At 46.1% G+C, this 22155-nt stretch overlaps 1 protein-coding gene across 1 annotated transcript; it reads left to right on the top strand.

Annotated features, from left to right (window-relative positions):
* The first annotated feature begins 7870 nt into the window (after nucleotides 1–7870).
* HNF1A (HNF1 homeobox A) lies at nucleotides 7871–21322 on the top strand. The gene is given in 11 exon segments (XM_030958980.1): nucleotides 7871–8092; nucleotides 8094–8197; nucleotides 14793–14992; nucleotides 15101–15287; nucleotides 15593–15831; nucleotides 16580–16737; nucleotides 18120–18321; nucleotides 19535–19726; nucleotides 19992–20113; nucleotides 20401–20542; nucleotides 21122–21322. Coding segments are annotated over 11 exon segments (1896 nt in total). The 3' UTR covers nucleotides 21250–21322.
* The last annotated feature ends 833 nt before the right edge of the window (nucleotides 21323–22155 follow it).

Here is a 22155-nt window from a genome sequence, read left to right as displayed (position 1 = left end):
CATGGCCGGCGGGGCGGCGGCGGCGGCGGCGACGGCGGCGCGGGGGCGGGGCGGGGGGCGGGAGGCGGCGGCACCGGGCGGCCGGGCCAGGCCGCGCCGCGTGCCCGCGCTCGCGCACGGCGGGGGCGGAGCCGCGCCGAGGGGCGGGGCCCCAGCGGCGCGCGGGGTCACGTGCCCACAACACCTTCACGTGCCGCCGCCGCCAGCGCGCGCGCAGGCGCCGTGGGGCGCGGGGAGGGCGGCGCTGGTTGTCGGGCCCGGCCGCGCCGCTGCCGCGATCGGCCCCCGGGCGGGCGGTCGGGTTCGCCGCGGACACCGCGCCGGAGCCTCGGCGACAGGGGGCCCGCGAGAGAGGGGGGCGACGGAGCTTCCTCCGGCAGAAAAGCAGCGCGGGCTGCGAGCGGGTTTTGGGGCTAGGGGCTTCCGGCGAGCAGCCGCGGCTCCCGAGGTGAATCCCGAGCCGGCGCTTCCTTTCCCGCAGCGGGGCAGCTCCCCCGTTTTTCGGGGTGCTGGGCAGGGCGAGCCCGGCGCTGCTGGCCGGACCGTGACCCCGGGGCGCTCGGGGCCGCCCCCGCTGCCCCTCACGGCGCTGCTTTCCCCGTCCCGCGGCAGCCCCTGCCTGCCCAGGGGGTCGCTGTGGCGCGGGGCTCCTCCAGACGCGGCTGGGCGGTAAATGCCCCCTTCAGGTGAAATAATTCCTAACCGCGGTGTTAATTCATCGCGCTGTTCCTAGACATAGCTGTATTTTTGAATCTTTGAAACCAAGGAATATCAATAGGATTAAATGCTCAAATGTTGGTTTGGTGGTTTTTTTGGTGGGTTGGTTTTTTTTTTAGGGAAGGAAAATAACATTCCAGATACTTTGACCAAATAAAAATCATGTGCTTCGTTTTATCACCAGCCTGATATTAAACCTGTGCGAGTCTCAGGCAGAGAAACTGCTGCGTTGATATTGGTCTGGTATCTGCTGCCAAACCCTCAGCCCTTCGTTGTGTTTCTGCCAAATGCAGGACCAGTGCTTTTTGCTGGGTTTGCTCACGTGAGTAATCCTTATTTCCCTCCTGGGAGTTCACTTGCAGCAATTTTGTGCAAGTGAGGCTTTGCAGAGCTTGGATCAATTGTTCCAGTCCAGCTGTGCATTCCCACTCATTGTCCCTTCCAGTGTGGGAGGGAGAACAGCCAGTTTGAACATACAGCTAGAGGTGATGCAACTGCATCAAATATAAATAGAAGAACAAATGCCAGGGGCTGGTAGAAATAGGTATTTGTTTTAAAAACAAGTATGAAGAAAATCTATGCCTCGATAGAATTTTGTTTAAAATCTTCCAAAAAATAATGGGACATTGTGACATTCTCATTGCATCTACAGGGATACCACATGCCTCTGAAATTTGGAGCTGACTTTTGTTTGTTCCTGTTAGTGGATTGAATAAAATATTTTCATGTTGTCCATCTCATTTATTCTCTCAAATGGGAAAACCTTAGGTTGGAGTGTGGTCATGACAGAGAATTAAAAGTAAGGAACATCTCTGATCATCTTTGTTGTGTCACCAGTTGCTGTGTAATCCTGGGCAGGTCACTTCATCCCTGCTAGCTCAGCTCATCAGTCAATACAGAGGAAACTGCAAAAAAACCTGAAGTTTTGGGGAGCTGCAGCAGGAAGATGATGCACATCCAACACAGGTTTACCTGGTTTTGGTGGAGGGAAGGGCTGGGGCTCCTGTGCTCCAGTTAAACAAGGCTTTTATTAAGATGGTGCTGGACTCTGAGGGTTTCTCCCCCTGTATCTTTGTTTTCAAAACAAGTGATGCAGGTTGTCAATTCAGCATCCAAATCCTCCATGTTTTTCCCAGCCCTTTGGCCTTGTGGACAGGAATGACCTTAGAGCTCCCAACATAATCAGCACTTTACCCACTTCTAAATCTGCTGGAGAATCGGATTTATCAGCCACGAGGTGGAAACGCTCTAAGTGCCTGACTGGGTCACAGATCCCTGCTGGGCTCAGTCCTGGCAGCTGGGGGTGCAAGGATCAGAGGGTGGGGAATGCTGAACTTTCCTCCCAGCTGGAGAAACTTCCTGCCCTGTTTGGGGGGAAAAACACTCTGAGAGTTTGGGGTTCCCACATACACATATCCCCTGTCTAAAAAAACAAAAATCTCAGGCTTTGGGTAGGATTTGCACAATGGATAAGTTCTTTGCTTTTGTTCTCCTCAGCACAGCAGAAAGACCTGCAGAAATGTTTAGATAATAAATAAATAATTTTGAATACCCACTCTACTGTGGTGTAAACCTGAATGCCTGGATGTCTGTTGGTGCTACCCTTTTCATTGATGATAAGAGAGTAAATGTAAGAAGAAAAAAGGACTTCTCAGTCCTTTTAAATCAATGCAGGGAAAGATAAAACAGTTTTCAGCCTTGTCTTGATACTAAAGAGCCTTTCCTAATTTTCTTTTTGCTGAGAAGAAGGATGTAAAACTGATATTGGTATCTATGAAACAATATCCCTGCTTTGTGTTCATATTGAAATAGCTTCCAGTTTCTCAGTCTTGCAAAATTTCCAGCACATTAATTTGGCACAAATGATTTATAGCTGATGAGCAATTAAAGTATAATTTTCTTTCCAGCATCTCAGGCTTTGTGACTAGACTATTAAATGATTTTGCAAGCTTGCTCTATCATTACAGGATAGCAGTGGGATGAATTCACAGGAGAAATTTATTCCTCCCTGCAGACCCAGCATATACTCTCAACTGCAAACTGGAGCACTGCTTGCATTCCTCAGATAATTTTCTCAGTGTATCTTTTGTACAGTCTCTCTTTGGACCTACGAGAGAGCTTTAGTCTGAATTTCAGTGACAGTTTACTCTGACATTACAAAGTCCTCCCAGAGTACCTGTTCTGCCTGGAACCTTTGATGTAGAATGATGCTTTACTTAGACCTGTCAAGGTATTTCAGAACTAGCAGCAAACAAAAACATTTTTTATATTATTTTTATATTTGGAAGGGCAGCTCCCAGAGGCAAGCATGGTAGAGAAAAATCAGATGAAAGTACTGGCTACAAAGAGTCCTCACCTCCAAATTGTTTAAATGTCAGCAGATGACATTTAGCTAACCATGTCTTGATTCTGCTGTAATGGAGGTGGAAAGAACCAGAGGAGCTTCATGTAGACACTTCACCCTTCAGGAAAGGACATGACAGGTAGAGTTGTCAACACTGCTTTGTTCAGGAAGGAACAAATAGCATGGATAGGAGCAGAAAAGGAAGAAAAAAACCCCAAAAATCAAGAGATTCACTTCTGACTGTACAGCTGGGAACTACACCAGGCTATTTGCTTGTAAGATCCTTGTGGGATTCCCCTTTACAAACCTAATTACAAGGTGCAGTGACCATGTGTGACACAATTCTCTTCACTACCACCTAGTGGGAAACTCCTTCATAACCCAGCTCCAGAGCTGCTCCTGATCTCCACCCTCACCCTCAGCCTGATGGTAGAAACTGGGAATAAGTGGAGGGAGAAAATGAAGATGACTGGGAAGGAGAACACAGTCCTGTTTCCATATACAGGCAGAGGAATGCGAGAGAGAAAGTTTGTAATTTAAACCCATTTGCCCCATGGATTTACCACAACTCCAAGCTCTGCATCCAGCCCAGCCCAGCTTCCTTCTCAGTAAAATCACATTTTCCAATTATAATCACATATTTACACCAAAGACTACCACATTAGAACCTAAATGGGTATATATTGGAAACATTAAAACATGTATTCAAGCAAGTCCTTCCCCACTGAGATACTCAGGGTTTGCACAAATAGCTGAAATCCAACCCTGGGAAAACAAAGCATAAATGACAATTATCTCAGATTTTTCACACTCCTGTGTTTCTTTTGGGACTAAGCTCCCAATGCACAAATAATAATCACTTTTGGTACTCATGTAGCTTTTTTCCCCCCAATAACAGAAATAAGGGTGAAAATTATCATAATAGCTCTCACATTTCAAGGAGGGGATTATGTTAATGTCATTCAGGCCAGTAAAGCATTTATCAGTCCCAGCAGGAAGAACAGTAAAATGGTAAAGAATTATTAAAAGAACCATTTCGTTGTGTTTCATTTGCCAATGGCAATTTTACCACCCTATTCAGGGAATTATACGGGCTCCCTCTAGCAGCACTTTTATCATAAATATATTTAAGCTTTTTTTCCTTCTCTGTATGCTCCTTAAATCCACATTGTACCAGCAAATTACTGTGGTTTTCATCATGTACACTTCATAATAGATATAATTCAGTACAATAAAACATCAGAGGTAAAAATGGTGTTGATACAGGAGTGAGGGTTTGGAAGTCTATTCTGCATTCCAGGAGGTTCACAGGACTCTGCTCTCCCTACTGTGGGTTTGCCCTTATTTAGTGCAATAAGCAGAATACAGACCAGTACATGTAAAATCATAATGTTCCTATTGTTTACCCATTCATACTTTCATGCAGTGTTTTTAGTGTTAAGTAATTCACTCACTTTATTAGATACAGAGAATAAAAGATCACTTTGGAACAGTTAATTCAAAACCAAATATTGCAAACATGAGAAAAACAAGCAGGTATCTCTTGGTGTCTTCAAACTTTAAGTTTTCCCTGTTACAATGACCAAGATCATATTAATCAGAGTGACTTGAGAATCAAGTCATGGCCTGGGAAATGGTTACAATTAAGGAAATCAACATAGAGTAAGCACTGGTAATAGATTAAAATGGATATAGGAAACACAAGTGCCTTTATTTAAAATATTCACCCTCAAGGCACAACCCCTGAGTACAATCAGCTACAGGAGAACATTGTCTGATTATGACACTGTGAAACTGAGCTCTTCCTCCAATAAAACTATAATCTAACTTCCACCCTTGACCTCTGCTATTCTCTCATCACCTCAAAACTGTACTTGTAATAAAATCTGAGAACTATGATATTGCAATCCTTAGTGCCAGGCTATAAAATAGGGATGCTGGCTAATTCACAACAAGAATCCCTTTCAGTCTGACCACTAGGCATTTCTAACATTTAAGAAATGTTAGAAATAGTTTTCCTGCACTGGTTTTCCTGCACTGAGGCTCTGAAATACTTAGTAGGGCTGAGCTATTCACTGGCACAGCCTGGCAGGTTCCAATGAATGGAAAGATGAAAATGGGTAAGTTTATTTGATTTTTTGCTAATTGTCCAGGCTCCTATAGTTTAAAATGGACAATTCCAATAGACCAAGGGAAAAAATCCCTTCAGGATAAAGTGATAGAGAATACTTACCTCCTCCTCAGCATTTGAAATGTTTCCTTGTTCAGTTAAGCATTCTCCACATGGCATCCAGTTGTAGCATTCAGGGAGGTCCTATCAAACAAACAGATGTGCATTTCTGGTTTTATAGACTTCAAAGGTCACTGGTCTCAAAGCTTCTACAGCTGAAGGTCCTCAAGGCAAGCAGAAGCAGCAGCATCAGGACTTCTGGGTGCATAAGGAATCCTTGAAACCACATAATATAGACATAACTTGTTGCTATGCTTTCTTCTCTTTACAGCTTCCACTGACAAATATTGCTGTTCTTTGTCCATATTCTGTTGGTATATAAACCTACTGAATGTTTGAGGGGTGATGGGGAAGTTTAAACAATCTTTTTAATAAGAACAGTGGTAATATTTTCCACCTTGGTTTATGTAAAAGAGATCACCATGCCAGAGAGGCAGAAATCAGTAACACAGAACAACAGCATCTCCTCTGTCACATATTGCAAGAGCTCCACAATCTACTGTGCCTGTTTGCAAAATCCTGGAATTATAAGGACATATCATGCAGAAACTGTATGTCATGGTTGGATACTGTAATTACAATTGAAAATTACTGTTATCAGCCACTAATGTTGTCATGTCTACCTGAGGGGAGGGAATAAAGGAAAACTGTAATAACAAATAAAATGCATGGAAATTGTATCAACACACTGACAGTGCAATGCCAAAAATGCTCACCATTCTTTAAATGCTCTTGTGATGGGTGCAAAACCAGCACAATTCTTTATTAAGAGTATGACTCCAAAAACATCTTTAGAAGCTGAAGTTGTCTTTACATTAATGTTCACGTGAAAATTTCTTCAAATAAATGTTTTTACATGGACTCGGGATTCTCATTCGTTTTTAGCCACACAAAGTCGTCAGTATCCATTAGAGCTTTGTTAACGCCCTGCAGGGAGGGACGTGGTGCTCTGGGCACGGACCAGATCTGAAATAAAAGGCAAGAGTTAACACAGCCCCAGTCCCGCCCGTGCCTGGAGGAGGAGGGTCTCTCTGCAGGAACTCTGTCCCGCAGCTGCTGACTCAGGAGCCTGGAGAGCTCGGCCAGTGGTGCCCAGGAGGGAAAACAGGAGCCAAGGTCCTCTGCAGCATTGTCTTGGGACACTGCCCAGTCTGGGGACAGCCCTAGCAGGCTCTGTTTAGCTCAGGCTGATGGGAGTGTATAGGCACAGGCAGCTGCCCTGGCAAGCTTCCATTGAGACAACAGCTTTACATCCTCCCAGGAGTTACTCGTGTGAGACAATCGAGCCCACACGTGCACATCGAGTTACTCCCTAATTTAGCCACTCAAAGTAGATAGGTTCATTCATATCATTTCAGACCAGAAAAGATAATTTAGTCAAAAAGATTCCTGGAGAATTGTTTTAAGCAGTTCCAGCCAAGCCAGGGATCGTGTTTTAGGAAATCACCCAACAGGTGGGAGCAGAACCTCAGAGCAGGGCTGGTATCAGGAAGGGATGGAGGCAGATGATAAAGGGGAATCACAAGCTTGCCCAGGGCACTCATCAGGAGCAGTAGGGCAGTTGATGACAGAGCAGGGTTTTGAGCATGACCCAGCACCCAGGGCTATCCTTTATCGAACACATGAACCACAAGCTCAGAGGGGAAAGCCCTGCAGTCCCCCAGATTATGTGGGAACACTGCTCCTGCTCATAGCTGAGCAATAAACATAGCAAGGTAAAATTGAGGTACTACTAGTATTTGCACATCAAGATACCCAGCAGCCAAAGCCAGAAATGAAAAAGCCACTTAAGCCTTGATACCACAGAGATCAGCTGGAGCCTCAGAATACCCTGTGAGGTTTGGGAAGGTTCACGTAAAGCCAGTGGTCATCTGCCCTTCTGCTGGGGGTGCACAAAGACCAGTGCAGCTGCCAGTGGGGCTTTCCCTCAGCCCAAAGCCTTTGGCAGGGCTGACACTGGCTGTACTTCACCACTGCCAGAGCTCTGAGCAGGTTCTGTGATATTCCAACAGCAGCACCTTGTCCTGAACCATGGGCAGCAAGGCACAGCTCCTCCTTTTGGGTACTCCACCTCCTTCCTTCTCCAAAACTAATGGGGCCAGAAGTAAGCTGTGCTTCTCCATCCCCATCTTCCTAGTGTTCTTTCCATACTCACTTTTCCTTGCTGCAGACTTTTTATCCCTTCATTTTCTTCTCCTTCTCTCTCCTGCTTCCCTCCCTTTCCCCCTCCCCCTGCTTTCTCTCCCTCTGCACTTTGTGAACTGCTGCGGCAGTGCTGAAGTCCAAAGTTCAGTAACTTGCTAAAGCACACAGATAAATATGAACCTTGGAGAATTTACATTTGCTCCAATGTAAACAGATAGCCAAGGGTCCCTTTATCAGCACTGGCTCAGGACAGTCGTGGGGGGTCTGAAGTGGCTCAATTTTGTATTTTGTTTTTTTTGGGGGGTGTAAAGGCGGGAGGCTGCGCTGTGCCCACTCTGCTGACAGTCGGGCGTGTTACCTCGGGACCATGGTGTAGGGAAGCTGGAAGCAGGATAACCCCAAATTCCAAGCCAAGAGACACCAGGCCGAAGACCATGGTCTCCAAGCTGACTCATCTCCAAGTGGAGCTGCTGGAAGCGCTGCTGGAGTCGGGGCTGACCAAGGAGACCTTGATCAAGGCTCTGAGCGAAGCGGAGCCCTACGGGCTGCAGAGCGAGAGCCAGCGCGCCATCAATGCCCTGCAGAGCGAGAAAGGGGAGCCCTGCCCCGACATCCCCAACGGAATGGGCGACTCCAGGGCGTCAGAAGACGAAACCTTCAGATGATGGAGAGGAATTTACCCCTCCGATAATGAAGGAGCTGGAAAACTTGAGCCCTGAGGAGGCTGCTCACCAGAAGGCTGTGGTGGAAAGACTATTACAGTAAGGACAGATTTACTGCTCCTCTTTGCTGCTTTCTTGCACTCTCCCTCTAAATCTCTTTTCCTTTCCCCTTCTCCTCAGTGTCCCTAGTACTCAAAATTGATCTAGCTGCACAGAGACAGTCTTCATCCATGCCAGGACTAGCAGCCCCCAAATGCTCCATAAATGCTCAGATTTTCCTTTTATCTTGCTAAAAATGCATTAAGGAAGCTATGGAGCCTGATTACATATTTGACATGCTTATAGCATCAGGCTTCAGAATAGTCCAAGGCCTGTATAGCTCTCATCTCTTTGACTGAATGTTAGGGTTTAGGATTTAAATTTTTAATACAGTTCACAATTTCAGTCAGCAGGAAGAAAAAAAAACCAACCTGGTCACTCTGAGCTGGTGCTATATTTGTATGAATGACACAGTGAAGTTGTAATGTTTCCCTGCTGTATTTAAGAATTTTATTGTTAATTTCACTGGGGTTTGCTATAGATTATTGGCCAAAGCCAAATCAAGAGATCTTGTCCTTGTTGTTCTTCTGAGAGTGAAGTCCCCTGACTTTGAGTGGGGATTTTTCTTGTAAAAAGCACACACCAAACATATGCAGAGGTTAAACCTGGACAGAACTCTCTGCTTCTACCATCCATTGTCTGTCACAGTTACAAAGTACATCCACAGCAATAGTGTCTGGGTTTGCTGCCACACAAATTTGCCTTTGCATACAAGCATTTTTGAGATCAAAAGACAGGGAAAGTTCCCTGAACCAACAAGCCTCTCAATAGACTCAGCAAAGCATTCACTCAGTTTCCCATTTGGGTTTCTTACTGGGATACAATCCCCATGGGAGACCCAAGAGGTTTGCCCAAGCAAGGATCAGGCCCATCCTCCCATCCATCACAACAGATGCCTGACTGGTTTAGGGCTATTTTGAAATGACAAGCTGATAGAAGACAGAGGTACAGCAACATCCTGCACCTAAAATCTTCACTAAAAATCCAGCTAGGGAATTTCTCAGGTTTTCTGATCACCCTCTTCCATGTGCAAAGGAAACAACTGAAAATATAACAGCAGAAGCAAACATCAAATCCCACCACAAAAGGCCAGAGCTAAGAAAAAAGCATGACAAGAGTTTGCATTCACTGTAAATACTTAAAAGAAAGCTCCCTGGCAGATTGGCAGTTGATGATTCTGCAGAACCCATGAGAGGAAAATTCACTGGATCAGCTCTTACCTGTGTGGAAAAACATTCCCATTAATTCTGTCTTCTTCCTGGCCCAGTATGTCCCATTTCTTCTGCACTTCCAGCTCTTCCACATCTTTAAGTTTTCTCTACTTCCTTTACATCTTTCAGATTCTTTTTATCTATTTCCCTTCTCACTATTGTTTCTGCTGCTATTCCTCCCATTTTGTTGTCTCCTTGGCTGATTCTTTCTCTGCCTCCCACTCTTTTTCTTCCCCCCATCCATGTCTCCTTCTCATCCTCCTGAGTCTGCGTACAGGTCTTGGGGCAGTTTGAGCCCAGTGGCACCGGGCGGGCCCTGGCTAGTTACTAATTATCCAATGGCTTTATTATTTCTCTTTTGTCTTATAAATTTATAGATGAAAATACCCTGATAAACTTTTTGATCATTAACTTTTGATGGTTTGTCAAGTATCTCTCCAGAAAGGAAGCCATGGAGATTGAGGAAGACTCCCTGGCTTTGTCCCCTTTTCTCTAATGAGCGGGTGAAGCAGGACTGAAGTGACATCTCCTGTGATCTAAGAACAGGATGGAGGCAATTCCCTCCTGTCACCTTCACTTCAGCACCATTTCTGGCTTCTGATCCTCCCTGCCTTTCTAGGATCTTGCTGCCAGTCTTCCCTGTGCTTACCACAAGTCTTACCTCTCTTCCAAAGCTGTGACATTAACACTTTCTGACAGTCCGTCTGCTGAGCAGCATTTCCATTTTACAAATGGAAACTGAGGTACAGACAAATTCTAGGACCTACCTAAACCCCTGAGACAGCACAGAGGAGACTGGGCAAGGACAGGGATCTCCTAAGCCTCACACTGGCTCTTAATTACAAAGGCTTTGCTCTGAAACATCAGAGATCTCTGTCATCAATCTCCCCACCACAGGATAGAGCAATTCACTTCTGCTGTTGATGACAATATAAAGGCATCAGAAGCCTCAGTTTCAGAAAAAGATTACAAGTGTGGAGGTCTATAATAGATCAAAATTAATCAAGTTAAAATGAAAAGAGTAGGAAGCCTGCATTGACATATTCCACATTTCTCATCAAATCAACAGTGTGTCTAAAAATCTGTTGAAAGCAGCTGAACCAGTAGCAGGACTTGATAATAACTAATTCTTATCTACTAATAAACTTTTTTTGGTTTTAAGATCAAACCTTTCTATTAATAGATGCCTTAAAGTAATGTCCTTAAAAAAGTACTGTATGTATTGTAAAGCAGGGCAGAACAGTCTGTGGTAGAAATTACTTGCAGCAATAGACTAAAGAAAGGCAGGCAAGAATCTCCATGCCCAGGGACTCCCAGCAAAAGGTCAATGCTTGCAAAACTATTTCACCATCTACACAAGAGTTTCAAATGCAGAAACCAGATGGAGGCAAGTCTCCCTTTAGACAGAAGCCTCTTTGGGCATTATTAACAATTCCTGCTCTGCAGACCAAATCTTAACAGATTGACTTGTGGGCAGCTATTGCTGATACAGGAAAGTCTTTGTGCTAACTGCAGCCACTGCTTATAAAGATATTGCTGTATAAAGTAGAATCAGGAAAAGTGTCCATTATCAGGCTTTCCAGGAGCTGGAAAGAGAAAAAAATTGACAGCACCGAGAGACTAACTATGTCTCCACAGGACCACTGAAGCTGAAACCAGTTTGAAAAACTCTGGTCAAAGCTGAGTAGAACAGAGAAGATACACCCACAGGACTGGGTGCACCCATGGGTGTTGATTAGATTTTATCCCTACAGAGAAAACAAGCTAAAAGCAGTTCAGATAAAGGTTTCTCTAGTGGGGAATTAACATAATTTCATTTTGTCCTTTCACATGTCTCATTGATCTCCCGTAGATTTACAGTTTGAATAAAAACATTCTTTCCATATCAATCCACACACAAAACAAATTGCATCTATGATAAGAAATAAATGACTCAGTAGGGAGGTAGAGCTGTGAGGAGAAACTCCCAGATATTCCCAGAATATAAAGCAAGAAGGAGGCTACCTTGGGGGAAGGGATCATACTACTGCAGGTAAAGCAAATGAAGAGAGGTATAGTGACAATCCACCTGTAGGGCAAGGGCTGAAATTCCACTAGGAAAGAGAGAAATTGAGATAAGCAACAGATTTCCCCTAGAGGCAGGGATAAAAGCATGCTCTCTAGGAGGAAAAAAGAAAACAAAGATATATAATGACAAAGGTCCAGTCTTTCCCCCTGCTTAGAACAGCTCTAGTTGGGGAATCTGGAGATGAAGCTGCCACACCCCTTTCATTTCCACATATAAACCAAGATGAGGCAAACCAGGCCAAGTTCAACAGAAAGGAACACTGCCAGCATGGATGGTCTTACCTTCCCTCTGCACTGAGATGTGCAGAGGCTCCAGAGGAAAGGGCCGGGGATGGTCCTGAGCACTCCACAACTCTGAACCTCTGCTTGAGCAGGGTCTGGTCCAAAGCAGCAATTCAGAACCCACCTCAGGGAAATAAAGGCTTCTCCCACCTGAGAATCAGAACAGGAAAGAAGGGAAGAGAGAGTGAAGGAGGAAGAGGAGAAGAAGGAAAAGAACAAAGCAAAAATAAAAAGTCAGGAAGAGTGAAGGAGGGAGAAGGTCCCCTGAATGTTACATCTCCAGCTCTCTGGAATGGGTTTTCTTTAATGCTAACAACTTGATATTTACTTTCCATTTAAATTTGAGATGTTGCTATAAATTATCAACCAGCCTCTTGTTCCCTTTGAGTTTATAACTAACTACCTGGGTTACTTATTGTTCAGGTAACAAAAGGGAGGTGAAAACGCCCTTAAAAAGTGACCTGAGAGCTAAGAAAATGGGAAGCTGACATGGAGAGAGGACCCTGGCCCCTGTGCTGGGGATGAGCCATGGAGAAGGGCTATGCTCACATGGCAATAAGCAACTGAGAGCAGGAGAACAAGACTTCAGAAGAAGGAAGTAAAAGCTACCTGTGTGAGACCAACTAGGAGACAGAATACACCCTGGAGAATGAGACCTTGGGGAGACAGTTTGCATCTGAGCAGAAAGGGAAACTAAAAGGCAGAAAACAGTCTTGGAGATAGGGAAGGAGAGCTTGAGCAAGGCAGACCTATTTGTGCAGTTCTGACTCACTGAAACAATTGAGATTTGGCTGTAATAACAAGCAGAGAACTCAGTTTAGAGTGAAATGCTCCCCTCTGACAGTCAATGATATTCTTATAGCCGGTGAAAGAGAAGAGGTTTCAACTTCTGATGTCTTAGCCTGTGATGGAGGCTCTGCAGGTGGAACTGTGCATCTGAGCAAGGGTTCAGCTGGCCAGACTGTCATCACCTGGACTGTGGTGTAGCCTTGGGCCTAAAGTACTTGCTGCTTTGGTTTTGCAGACTGGCCTTTGACAATGTACAGAGTAGCCAGGATTTCATACAGCTGTCCTAGGAAATCACACCTTACTAAGATTCCCTGCACTGTTTTGCATCACAAAGCTCCCTGTTGAGTCAAAAGAAGACAAAACCCACAAGTCTTTAAGCACTGTGAGAAGAGACTCACAGAAGCTACTGGTTTATTCCTGCCACAAAATGAGGATCTCAGCAGGGAGACAAAACTGACTCGACTGGGGTGCAGAAAGGAACTAACACATAACAGAGGCTTCCACTAGTGGCAACACAGACTTTCCTCTTCCCATCTGAGCCAGAACTCAAATCAAAGAGACCAGCTTCCCAGTCAGAGGCTTTTCTCCTCTATACAGGGACTTGGACAATGAACACAGGGTGCAGGTGCTGGTCAGACTCTCACAAGTACAAAGGCAGGAGACTGGTTTAGGCAGCAGGAGGAAAAAACCAAACCAACCAACCAACCAACCAACCAACCAAAAACAACCATGAGGAAAGAAAAGCTTTCTTAAATTCAGCTCAATTTGAGGTTTTTGTAAGACAAAGATAGTTAAGGGAAGATGCTAAAAATCAGAAGCCTCTATTGCAATAGCTCCAATGTAAAAGAGAAACAAATGTTCTATTTTAAGCAGGTTTTCAAAAAGCTGTAACTGACACCATTTGTGTCACACTTTAACTGCTGTGGAGCTTGCTCCTTGGACTAGGCAGCTCTGGGAGAGGGGCTGCAGGGGAACAGAGATAAGGGTGTTTGTACTGAGAGAACAGGTGTGGACTTTGTCCTCCTTATCACTGTGCAGCCTCCAGCAACCTCCTGAGTCAACAAAGCCATGAACAGCACAGTTGTTGGTCTGGCTCAGACATGTGTGCTCTTGTGACAGTTTCTGCACCATCCCAGGCACCTTTTTTTCTCCCCACTGCTCCTTTGATGCTGGTGCTGAATATGACACCAGTGTCTTCCTACAGCACTGCAAGCCATTTCCTGCAGACATTTCACACAGAAGGCACAGAAGGATGCTCCTGTTCAAAGTGAGCCAGAAACTGTTCTGCAGAGGTGCTCTGGCACTGCTTGGATTTAGATTTATCAGTTTCACATCTTTATTTCTACTGTGACTTTCAGCTGGGGTGAAATCAATACACATAAAGTCTTAGTAATGTTTTCTCTATTTTCCTCAAGTACCTTAATGGATATTCTAACTGCGTATCATAAAACCCAGAGGATCACATCAATTATAAAATCCCAAACTGTTCCTAAAATTTTGTCTCATATAGTTCTATTCCTTCAGCTGTTACCCAAAGGAGGGCAGCAATAGGAGGAATTTAGTAATTAGTAATTCTATATTGCATTTAGAAGCTCTGAGTAGATCTAGGTGTGAACCAATGTGTTTGAGTAACACGTAGCAGATGTGTAAGAACATAATTCTGGATGATTTGTCATATATATGCATACAGAGCTGTCATATCACAGTATAATGACAGCCTGTTTCCTTTGGCTGAATCATTGCAAGGCAACCCAACCTGGACCAGAATCAGGGTATGAGTCAAGTTCAGTCTAGTATCACAATCAATCTCTCTTGGAAAACTCAGGATATCTGTCCCATCTGCTTTAATGAGAGGGGAATAGAGAAGAAAAGTAACGTAGGAAAAGGGAAGAGAGAGATTGCCTCTGTGAATTGGGAAATTCCCCTGGTAAGAAAAGTCTCCTCCTAAGGGCAGACCTAAGTATGTACAGACAGCACTTCAAAGGAAGCCACTGCTACATCTTTTGCACTTTATCTCCAATGTCATACAGTTTTACCCTGCATACAGAGTCAAAACTGAGCAAGGTAGCACACTGAGGAACAGCTTTCTCCCCTGCAGGCAATGAGTATTCTGGCCTTACCAAACGTGATGGTGATGACTGTCAAGTGCCCCTCAGGAGCTACTGCTGCACTTCCTTGAAACCCAGGTCTGCTGGGAGCAGGTGTTTGATCTCTCTCCCCTGAGAAATGCCTTCTGTTCCTTCCAGAGAGGATCCCTGGCGAGTAGCAAAGATGGTGAAGTCTTACCTCCAGCAGCACAACATCCCTCAGCGTGAGGTGGTGGACACCACAGGTCTGAACCAATCCCACCTCTCCCAACACCTCAACAAGGGCACTCCCATGAAGACCCAGAAACGAGCAGCCCTGTACACCTGGTATGTCCGGAAGCAGCGAGAGGTGGCCCAGCGTAAGTATGGCAACAACTGCTCCTGTCTCAGTGGCATAAAGGATTCTGCTTGTCCTTAGTCCTTATTGTTTTCAAGGAAAAAATTCCCTTGCCCCTTTGTGCTCGCAGAATTCACACATGCTGGCCAGGGCATCCTGACAGATGAGCCCATGGGAGATGACCTGCCCACCAAGAAGGGAAGGAGAAACCGCTTTAAGTGGGGTCCTGCCTCACAACAGATCCTGTTCCAAGCCTATGAGAGGCAGAAAAACCCCAGCAAAGAAGAGAGGGAGGCACTGGTGGAAGAGTGCAACAGGTAAGGGTGGGTGTGTGTCATTGAGGAAGAGGAGCACAGCAGCGTCCCTCTGCATTCTTGGTGTTTGCTGGGTGCCCCTGGGAGGCAGGGCAAAGGTACAGCACTGAGGGGCACCACTGACACCAGCCATGCTTGAATTAAATGCCACAAGTGATTATTCCTTGTCCACAGAGCACAAGGAAAGCCTCAGGTCTCGCAGGACCCTTCCACACAGTGCGCCAGACCACAGCCACACTGGGGCTGTGCACTTTGTGTCTCTGAATAAGCCCAGCTCAGCAAGGCTCTTCCTGTGCTTTTCCCAACAGGGCAGAGTGTATTCAGAGAGGAGTTTCCCCATCTCAGGCCCAGGGACTGGGCTCAAACCTGGTGACAGAGGTCAGAGTTTACAACTGGTTTGCCAACCGCAGGAAGGAGGAGGCTTTCCGGCACAAGCTGGCCATGGACACCTTCAGCGGCCCGCAGCCGCCCCCGGCCCCGCCTCTCACCCCGCACAGCTCCGCCTCCCTGCAGCCGCCGCCGGCGCTCTCACCCGGCAAAGTCCACGGTAAGGAACAGCCAGAGCGAGATCTGGAACAGAGCTGAACCTCCCCAAACTCAGTCACCCAAACTGTCTCCCAAGTCCAGCCCTTTAGGAAATTAATCTACAAATAGAAAAAGCAGATTTGCTACAAGGGAAGAACAAAGGTGACAAAGAGACCATGTTTCTGGGTGAGCAGAGTGGCTAGAATGTCAAGGGAGATAAAATTCAGTAACAAAACTGACAGCCAAAGCTTCTCACTTACTGTGAGGCCTCCCAGCTAGGCATCAACCCCAAACTTTGTGTTCCAGGAGCCATCACTGCCTATCAGAAGTCAGTTCCGTGCCCTTCCAGTCATGTGTGCCCCTTACTCCTTCCAATGCCAGCCCCATCAGACTCTGTGACAGTTTTTAGGCATGAGGAAAAGTCATTCAGAAAGAGCACAGCTTTTTCAGCTTCATGGGCCAGAGCTGGGGGTTGCTCTTACTCTGGCAAGAGAGGATCTCACAGAGACTCCTCTCTACAGCCACATCCAGAGGGGTGGTTTCCTTGCAGCTCTCACAGCCAGCCAGTGTTTGAGGAAGCATTACACCAAATTACAGGGGAAAGGCAGGGCAGGGTGTGAGTGCCTGCTCTTCTGGTTCCCCTACTGACCATGAAGTACCTGCCCAAATATCTGGTGGCGAGTGCCTGCAGAGGGAACTGAATTTAGTGCCTGCCTAAGTTCCTCAGTTTCTCACTTGTGACAACCAGTTTCCCTCCTGCTGTGATGCAGGAGTGAGGTACAACCAGCAGCCAGCCAGTGAGGCAGAGTCCTCCAGCAGCAACCACCACGGGAACAGCTCCATGGTGACCACCCAGACCATCCTGCACCAGGTGTCTCCCCCTGGGCTGGAGCCCAGCCAGAACCTGCTGAGCACAGACACTAAGCTGGTAAGTGATGGATACTCCTGTTCTGCTGATTGGGATGTGTCAGGCCATCTGCCTGTGGTAACAATATGAACTATTCATAGGTATTTTTTGTAGAATGTTCTTAAACCCACCTTCTTATGTTACATAGTCATATGTAATATATTGCTACATAACCTGTTATGTAATAATATGATATATTAGAGTCACTCTGCACTGACCATGTAAGACCAATATGTGCCCTCTAGGCTGTGGTGAGGGCAGGTAATAGAGCATGGAAGCAAGAAGACATTTCCTTATGAGGAATTAAAAAACAGTCTGTTCTGGAAACAGAGCACTCAAGGTATGACAAGATTTCCTTCTTCCCAGGAAACTCTATTCTCTCTTCCTTCCCACAGAGAGATTCTGATCTCATCTCGAACTCTTATTTAGACTCTACCCATCCCAAGAGTTGGTCAGACCAGTGGGATTACCAGAACACACACCCATGCTTACATCTAGCTTACCTGTAAAAATGGAGCCCAACAGCCTGGATGCAGACATGTACTGGATAACTAGACTGCCTCCTCAAAGCCAATTTCCCTCTGAGGTTTGACCAGACCTTTTCCCATATCATTAACAAAGAAGCATCAGAACTACATGACTGATCATTCTCAGTCTGCACATGTTCCCTTGTTTTCAGAGAAACAGTCAGCAGAAGTTTGCATTAGCACAGACTGCCTGGAGGCAAAGTTAAGGTTGCTAAAAATAACTATGATTTAAATCTCATCAGTCACTCACTTTGCTGGCTTTCTGGTCTTTTGCTGAAGAAAATAAGTCTTTCACAAGGTCCTGAAAATCTTCTTTGTCTGTGTTCTAAAACTGGTATCAAGCTGGTTTGTCCCACTGTTTAACCTCTTGATGCTTATTCTTACTAAAGATTCCTTACAGCTGTTTGTCTGAGGGGAGAGAAAAGAAGTATAATATAAGGCATTTAACTTTCTCTATCAGCCAAATCACCAGAATGCTTTTTTGCTCTTCCACAGTACTATGACTACAGGTCCCTAAAGGAAAGAGGAACTCCTGCTAGAATTCTCCTACTAGAATTACTGTGTGAAGTTACCTGAGCCTCTTAATTTCTCTGAGCTTCTCCTCCTGCCCTCAGCTATTAAACAGAAGATGATCTTTCCCTATAGAGAACGCAGTGGGCTTAATCTCATTCTTACCATTTCTTAAATGTGAAAGAACTAAACCAGCAGGGATTTACTCTTAGGATGTCAACAGCTGACCTGTGCTAGTTAATTGATGAGAACACAGGAACTGCAGACAAGGATATGTGAAGCCCTTCCAGTTAGCAGGGGGAAGAGCAGAAGAAAAGTGTTTGTCACAGCTGCAGGTGGCACGTTCGGGGTTCTCCTTTCCCACAGGTATCAGCTCCTGGAGGAACTCTCCCTCCTGTCAGCACCCTGACTGCCCTGCACAGCCTGGAGCAAAGCCCCCACACGCTGAGCCAGCAGACCCAGAACCTGATCATGGCCTCCCTGCCGGGGGTGATGGCCATCGGGGCGGGCGAGACGCCGTCCCTGGCGCCCGCCTTCACCAACAGCGGAGCCTCCACGCTGGTGATCGGTGAGTGGAGGCTGCAGGGCTCTGCTTCCTGCACAGCAACAGCTGCCTCTCCTTCTCACAACCACCTGCCCCATTTCAAAGCCTTAGCACTAAGCTGGCAGTGACACAAACCTGAGGAAATTGTCACCAAAGATCAGCAGCGCTGCTGGCGAGTACCAGTGGATTAAGGACAGATGTTCCTCGTTCATGGCAGAATTAAGTTACACACAAAACCCACGTTTTCAGAGTAATCTATTCCTATGCCAATGTTTTGGTTTGCTGCTCTTCATCTTTCCAAATATAAATATATTATTTCCTTAAAATGATGGAAATTAAAGCATGTTCATAGTGCTTGAAAGACAAAACATCCTGTTCCACCACTTCCTGCAAAGAGCAGCATATGCCTTTGGAATCCACAGCAGTAATTACTATTTTTTTATATTTTTTCACTTTGACAGCTTTTCTGGACTTCTATGAGATTTCTTTTCATTCCAAGACTAGTCTGCTGCCAAAGTGCATCTCATTAGAGGAAAGGAAAATAAAGTGTATACTCTTCTCTTACATTTTCTTTCAAGGAAGAAAGAGGCCTTGTTTTGTTCCATGGTGACAGCTGTGAACTAATTTCCATTTCTTCCCAAGATTGTGATATGGATTTGAATTCTGTGCAAACAAAAAATAATCCCAAAAACTGGAGTGCTGGAGAGACCTGCTGATTTACAGGGTCTGGACAGCTGTGGGAAATGGGCAGTAATGTGTGAAACCTTCTCTGATTCAAATTCCTTAATTTGACAGCCCTAGCAAAAAGAGTTGAAACTCCATTACACGTGGCTGGACAGCTACAGCCCAGTTGTCTGTGTTGCCAGGAGTTTCATAAAATAAAAAGAGTAGATTAACTGGGCACTGAGGTGATGCTCTGAATTTATTTTTGAGCAAGGCCTCCCTGGTGATCACCAAACTGGAAAAGAAACTATATTGGTACACAAAAACATAGACAGGAATAAACACTGGAAACCAGAGGTGGGTTTGTGCAGTTTTAGGACATTTCCACTTCGTTCTCACAGGCATGAAGTTTATCCTTAATCACAGACAACCAAGGGAACACCTGAAAAGCAGGATCTAAAACCACCCTGCAGAGACAGGCTGCCCCAATGGCTGTTTGAGATGCCCCCATTGCAGAGCAGCCCCGCTCCTCCTGCAGCGTGGGACACCACTGGCATCAGCCCTTGTTTTCCAGGCCTGGCCTCAACCCAGCCCCAGAGTGTTCCTGTAATAAACAGCATGGGGAGCAGCCTCACTACCCTGCAGCCTGTTCAGTTCTCCCAGCAACTGCACCCATCCTACCAGCAGCCCCTCATGCAGCAGGTCCAGAGCCACATCAACCAGAGCCCCTTCATGGCTACCATGGCTCAGATACAGAACCCTCACGGTAAGAACATGAACTCATTTGCTTAAGTAAACAAAAATAAAGACACTGCTCTTTGAGTGCATTTGCTGGGTCCTTGGGCTTACAGCACTCTGTTTTCCTCCTCTGTTATTGTTGCTCTAATTATGAAATTATTTTTCTATTGCATTTATCTCCCTGTCCCTCCATTCCCAGCATTCTGGAGACAGACAGCAGGTCCCACTGCATGAGGAGAACAGCTCAGCCAAAGCTCCAGCACTCACATGATATTGCTTTGTTTCATGTACAGCTCTTTATGGCCCCAAATCTGAAGTGACTCAATACACACATGCAGGCCTCTTACCACAAACCATGGTGATAACAGACACAGCCAATCTCAGTGCCCTGACCAACCTGACACCAACTAAACAGGTAACAGCCTTTCTTCAGCCTTTGTTCCCCCTCCTGAGAGCTGCACCAGCCTGCAGGCAGCTCCTTGCATGTCAAAGAGCTTTTGGGTGTATCTGTGCCATCCCAGCAGAAGCATCTTTCTCATCTCCTGGCCCTGCTGGGACCAGCTGCAGTAGGGGAGGCACCAGAGCAAGTTCTTCACTGCATCATCCAGGAGGATTTCACCTCCCCAGAAACTGCTCAATGCTTCTCTCACAGCTGTTAGAAGGGATGTAGAAGCCAGGCACTATTAACTCTCTTTTCTCCAGGCATTCACCTCTGACTCAGAGACCCACACCGAGTCTGGGATGCACACACCAGTGTCACAGGCACCAACAATCCACCTACAGAACCAAGACACAACAATCCAGCACCTTCAGCCAGGCCCACGCCTCACCTCGAGCCCTGCTGGTAAGAGCAGCAGCCACTATTGTGGCTCCTAAGCCATGTATTGCCTAGTTTTTCTTGGCAACACTGTAAAATCCAGTTAGAAAACGATAATTGGGGCTCTCAATTCCCTAAATTGGCTCTGCCAGTGTCCTGAGGGGTTTGAAAAGTCAATACAAGGAAGATTCAGAGCAGAGTCTGTGTAAGGCCAGACTGTGCAAATTGGCCCCTTCAGAAAGGCAAATACCTTAAAAAATATCAACAAAAATCAGTGCCAATGAGTACCCAGTCCTGTGGGCAGTTTTCAGGGCTGAGAAGCCCAAGTCTCCCTCAGGAAGACTCCAATTGGGTCTTCCCAGTTCTAAGAGGAGAACTAGGACATCAGCTAGAATTCTTAGAACTGAACTCTCTGGAGATTGCTGCCCTCAATGTTTTCAGGCTGGCTGTGGACCCAAGCCAGGGATTTGGCAGCACACCAAACACACAGACAAAAGCAGTTATGCCTCTAAGCCAGGAGAGCACAGCCATGCTGGAAATGGGGCATACATGCAATAAGGGGACTGATGAGAATCTGCAACTGACTTCTGCCTGTACCTTTGGCAGTGTCCTCCAGCAGCCTGGTGCTGTACCAAAGCTCTGACTCCACCAACAGCCACAGCCAGCTGCTGCCATCCACTCACAACGTCATTGAGACCTTCATCTCCACACAGATGGCATCTTCCACCCAGTAACCACCAGCAGCAGCTCCTGAGTGACTGCCACAACCAACCTGCCAGGTGCAACTCCAGCTCTGTTTGCCACCACAGCCTCACACAAATCCCTACTCAGCTGCCTCCAGGAGAGAAAACGTCTCAGGCTCCAGACAGAAAACATGGAAAGATGATGCTGGCACTGCTGAAATCCACTGCCACCCCCCCAAAAAAACCCCCAGCAAACCTTAACCCTAGCAGCCAGCTCAGAATGGCCAGGCATCCTTTTGTGGCTGCCCAAGAAGGAATCCCAGCAGTGCCAGGACGTGGATGGGACTTTAATTCACTCAGCTTTCATCAAGCTGGGCCTGTTTGAACCTGTCAGCACCAGACTCAATCATGTGGGAAAGAGCAAGGCTGAGCTGCCAAAGAAGGGACACCACCTTTGAACACTCTCCTCCTTTGCTGCAAGGAAGCACCAACAGGAACTATAAGAAATAACAGAACCTTGGAAGTTCCTGACTTTGCAATGAGAATAACCAAGAAACAGATTTGGGAATGGCTTGGCACAAACCTGTCAGTATGGGATCACTGACAAGCTACAAATCCTTAATTAACCACCAAAATACCAAACATTCTCAGTTAAAAATGACCTGCTCTAAAATCATGCTATCCTAGTGGAAATGGCTTGGTTGTTTTTGATATAGCTCTGCTTTGTTTTAAATGCAGAAATTAAACTTTAACAGCTGCAAGGAGATTCCAAGTCTCTGCATTGACCCTGTGGATTCTCATCTCATCTGACTTGCTGAATGATTTGTAGGATGACATTCCCCACTGGTCCCTAACACTGCCCAGCACCTGGGAGGTTCCCATGCTCCACACAGAGCAGAGGTTCCTTCAGTTTTCTCTATAAACACTCAGCCTGGATTCATTTTACAGAACATGGCC

Source organism: Camarhynchus parvulus, chromosome 15 (assembly GCF_901933205.1).
Source record: "Camarhynchus parvulus chromosome 15, STF_HiC, whole genome shotgun sequence".
NCBI lineage: Eukaryota > Metazoa > Chordata > Aves > Passeriformes > Thraupidae > Camarhynchus > Camarhynchus parvulus.
This window is presented reverse-complemented; position numbering and strand designations above follow the sequence as displayed.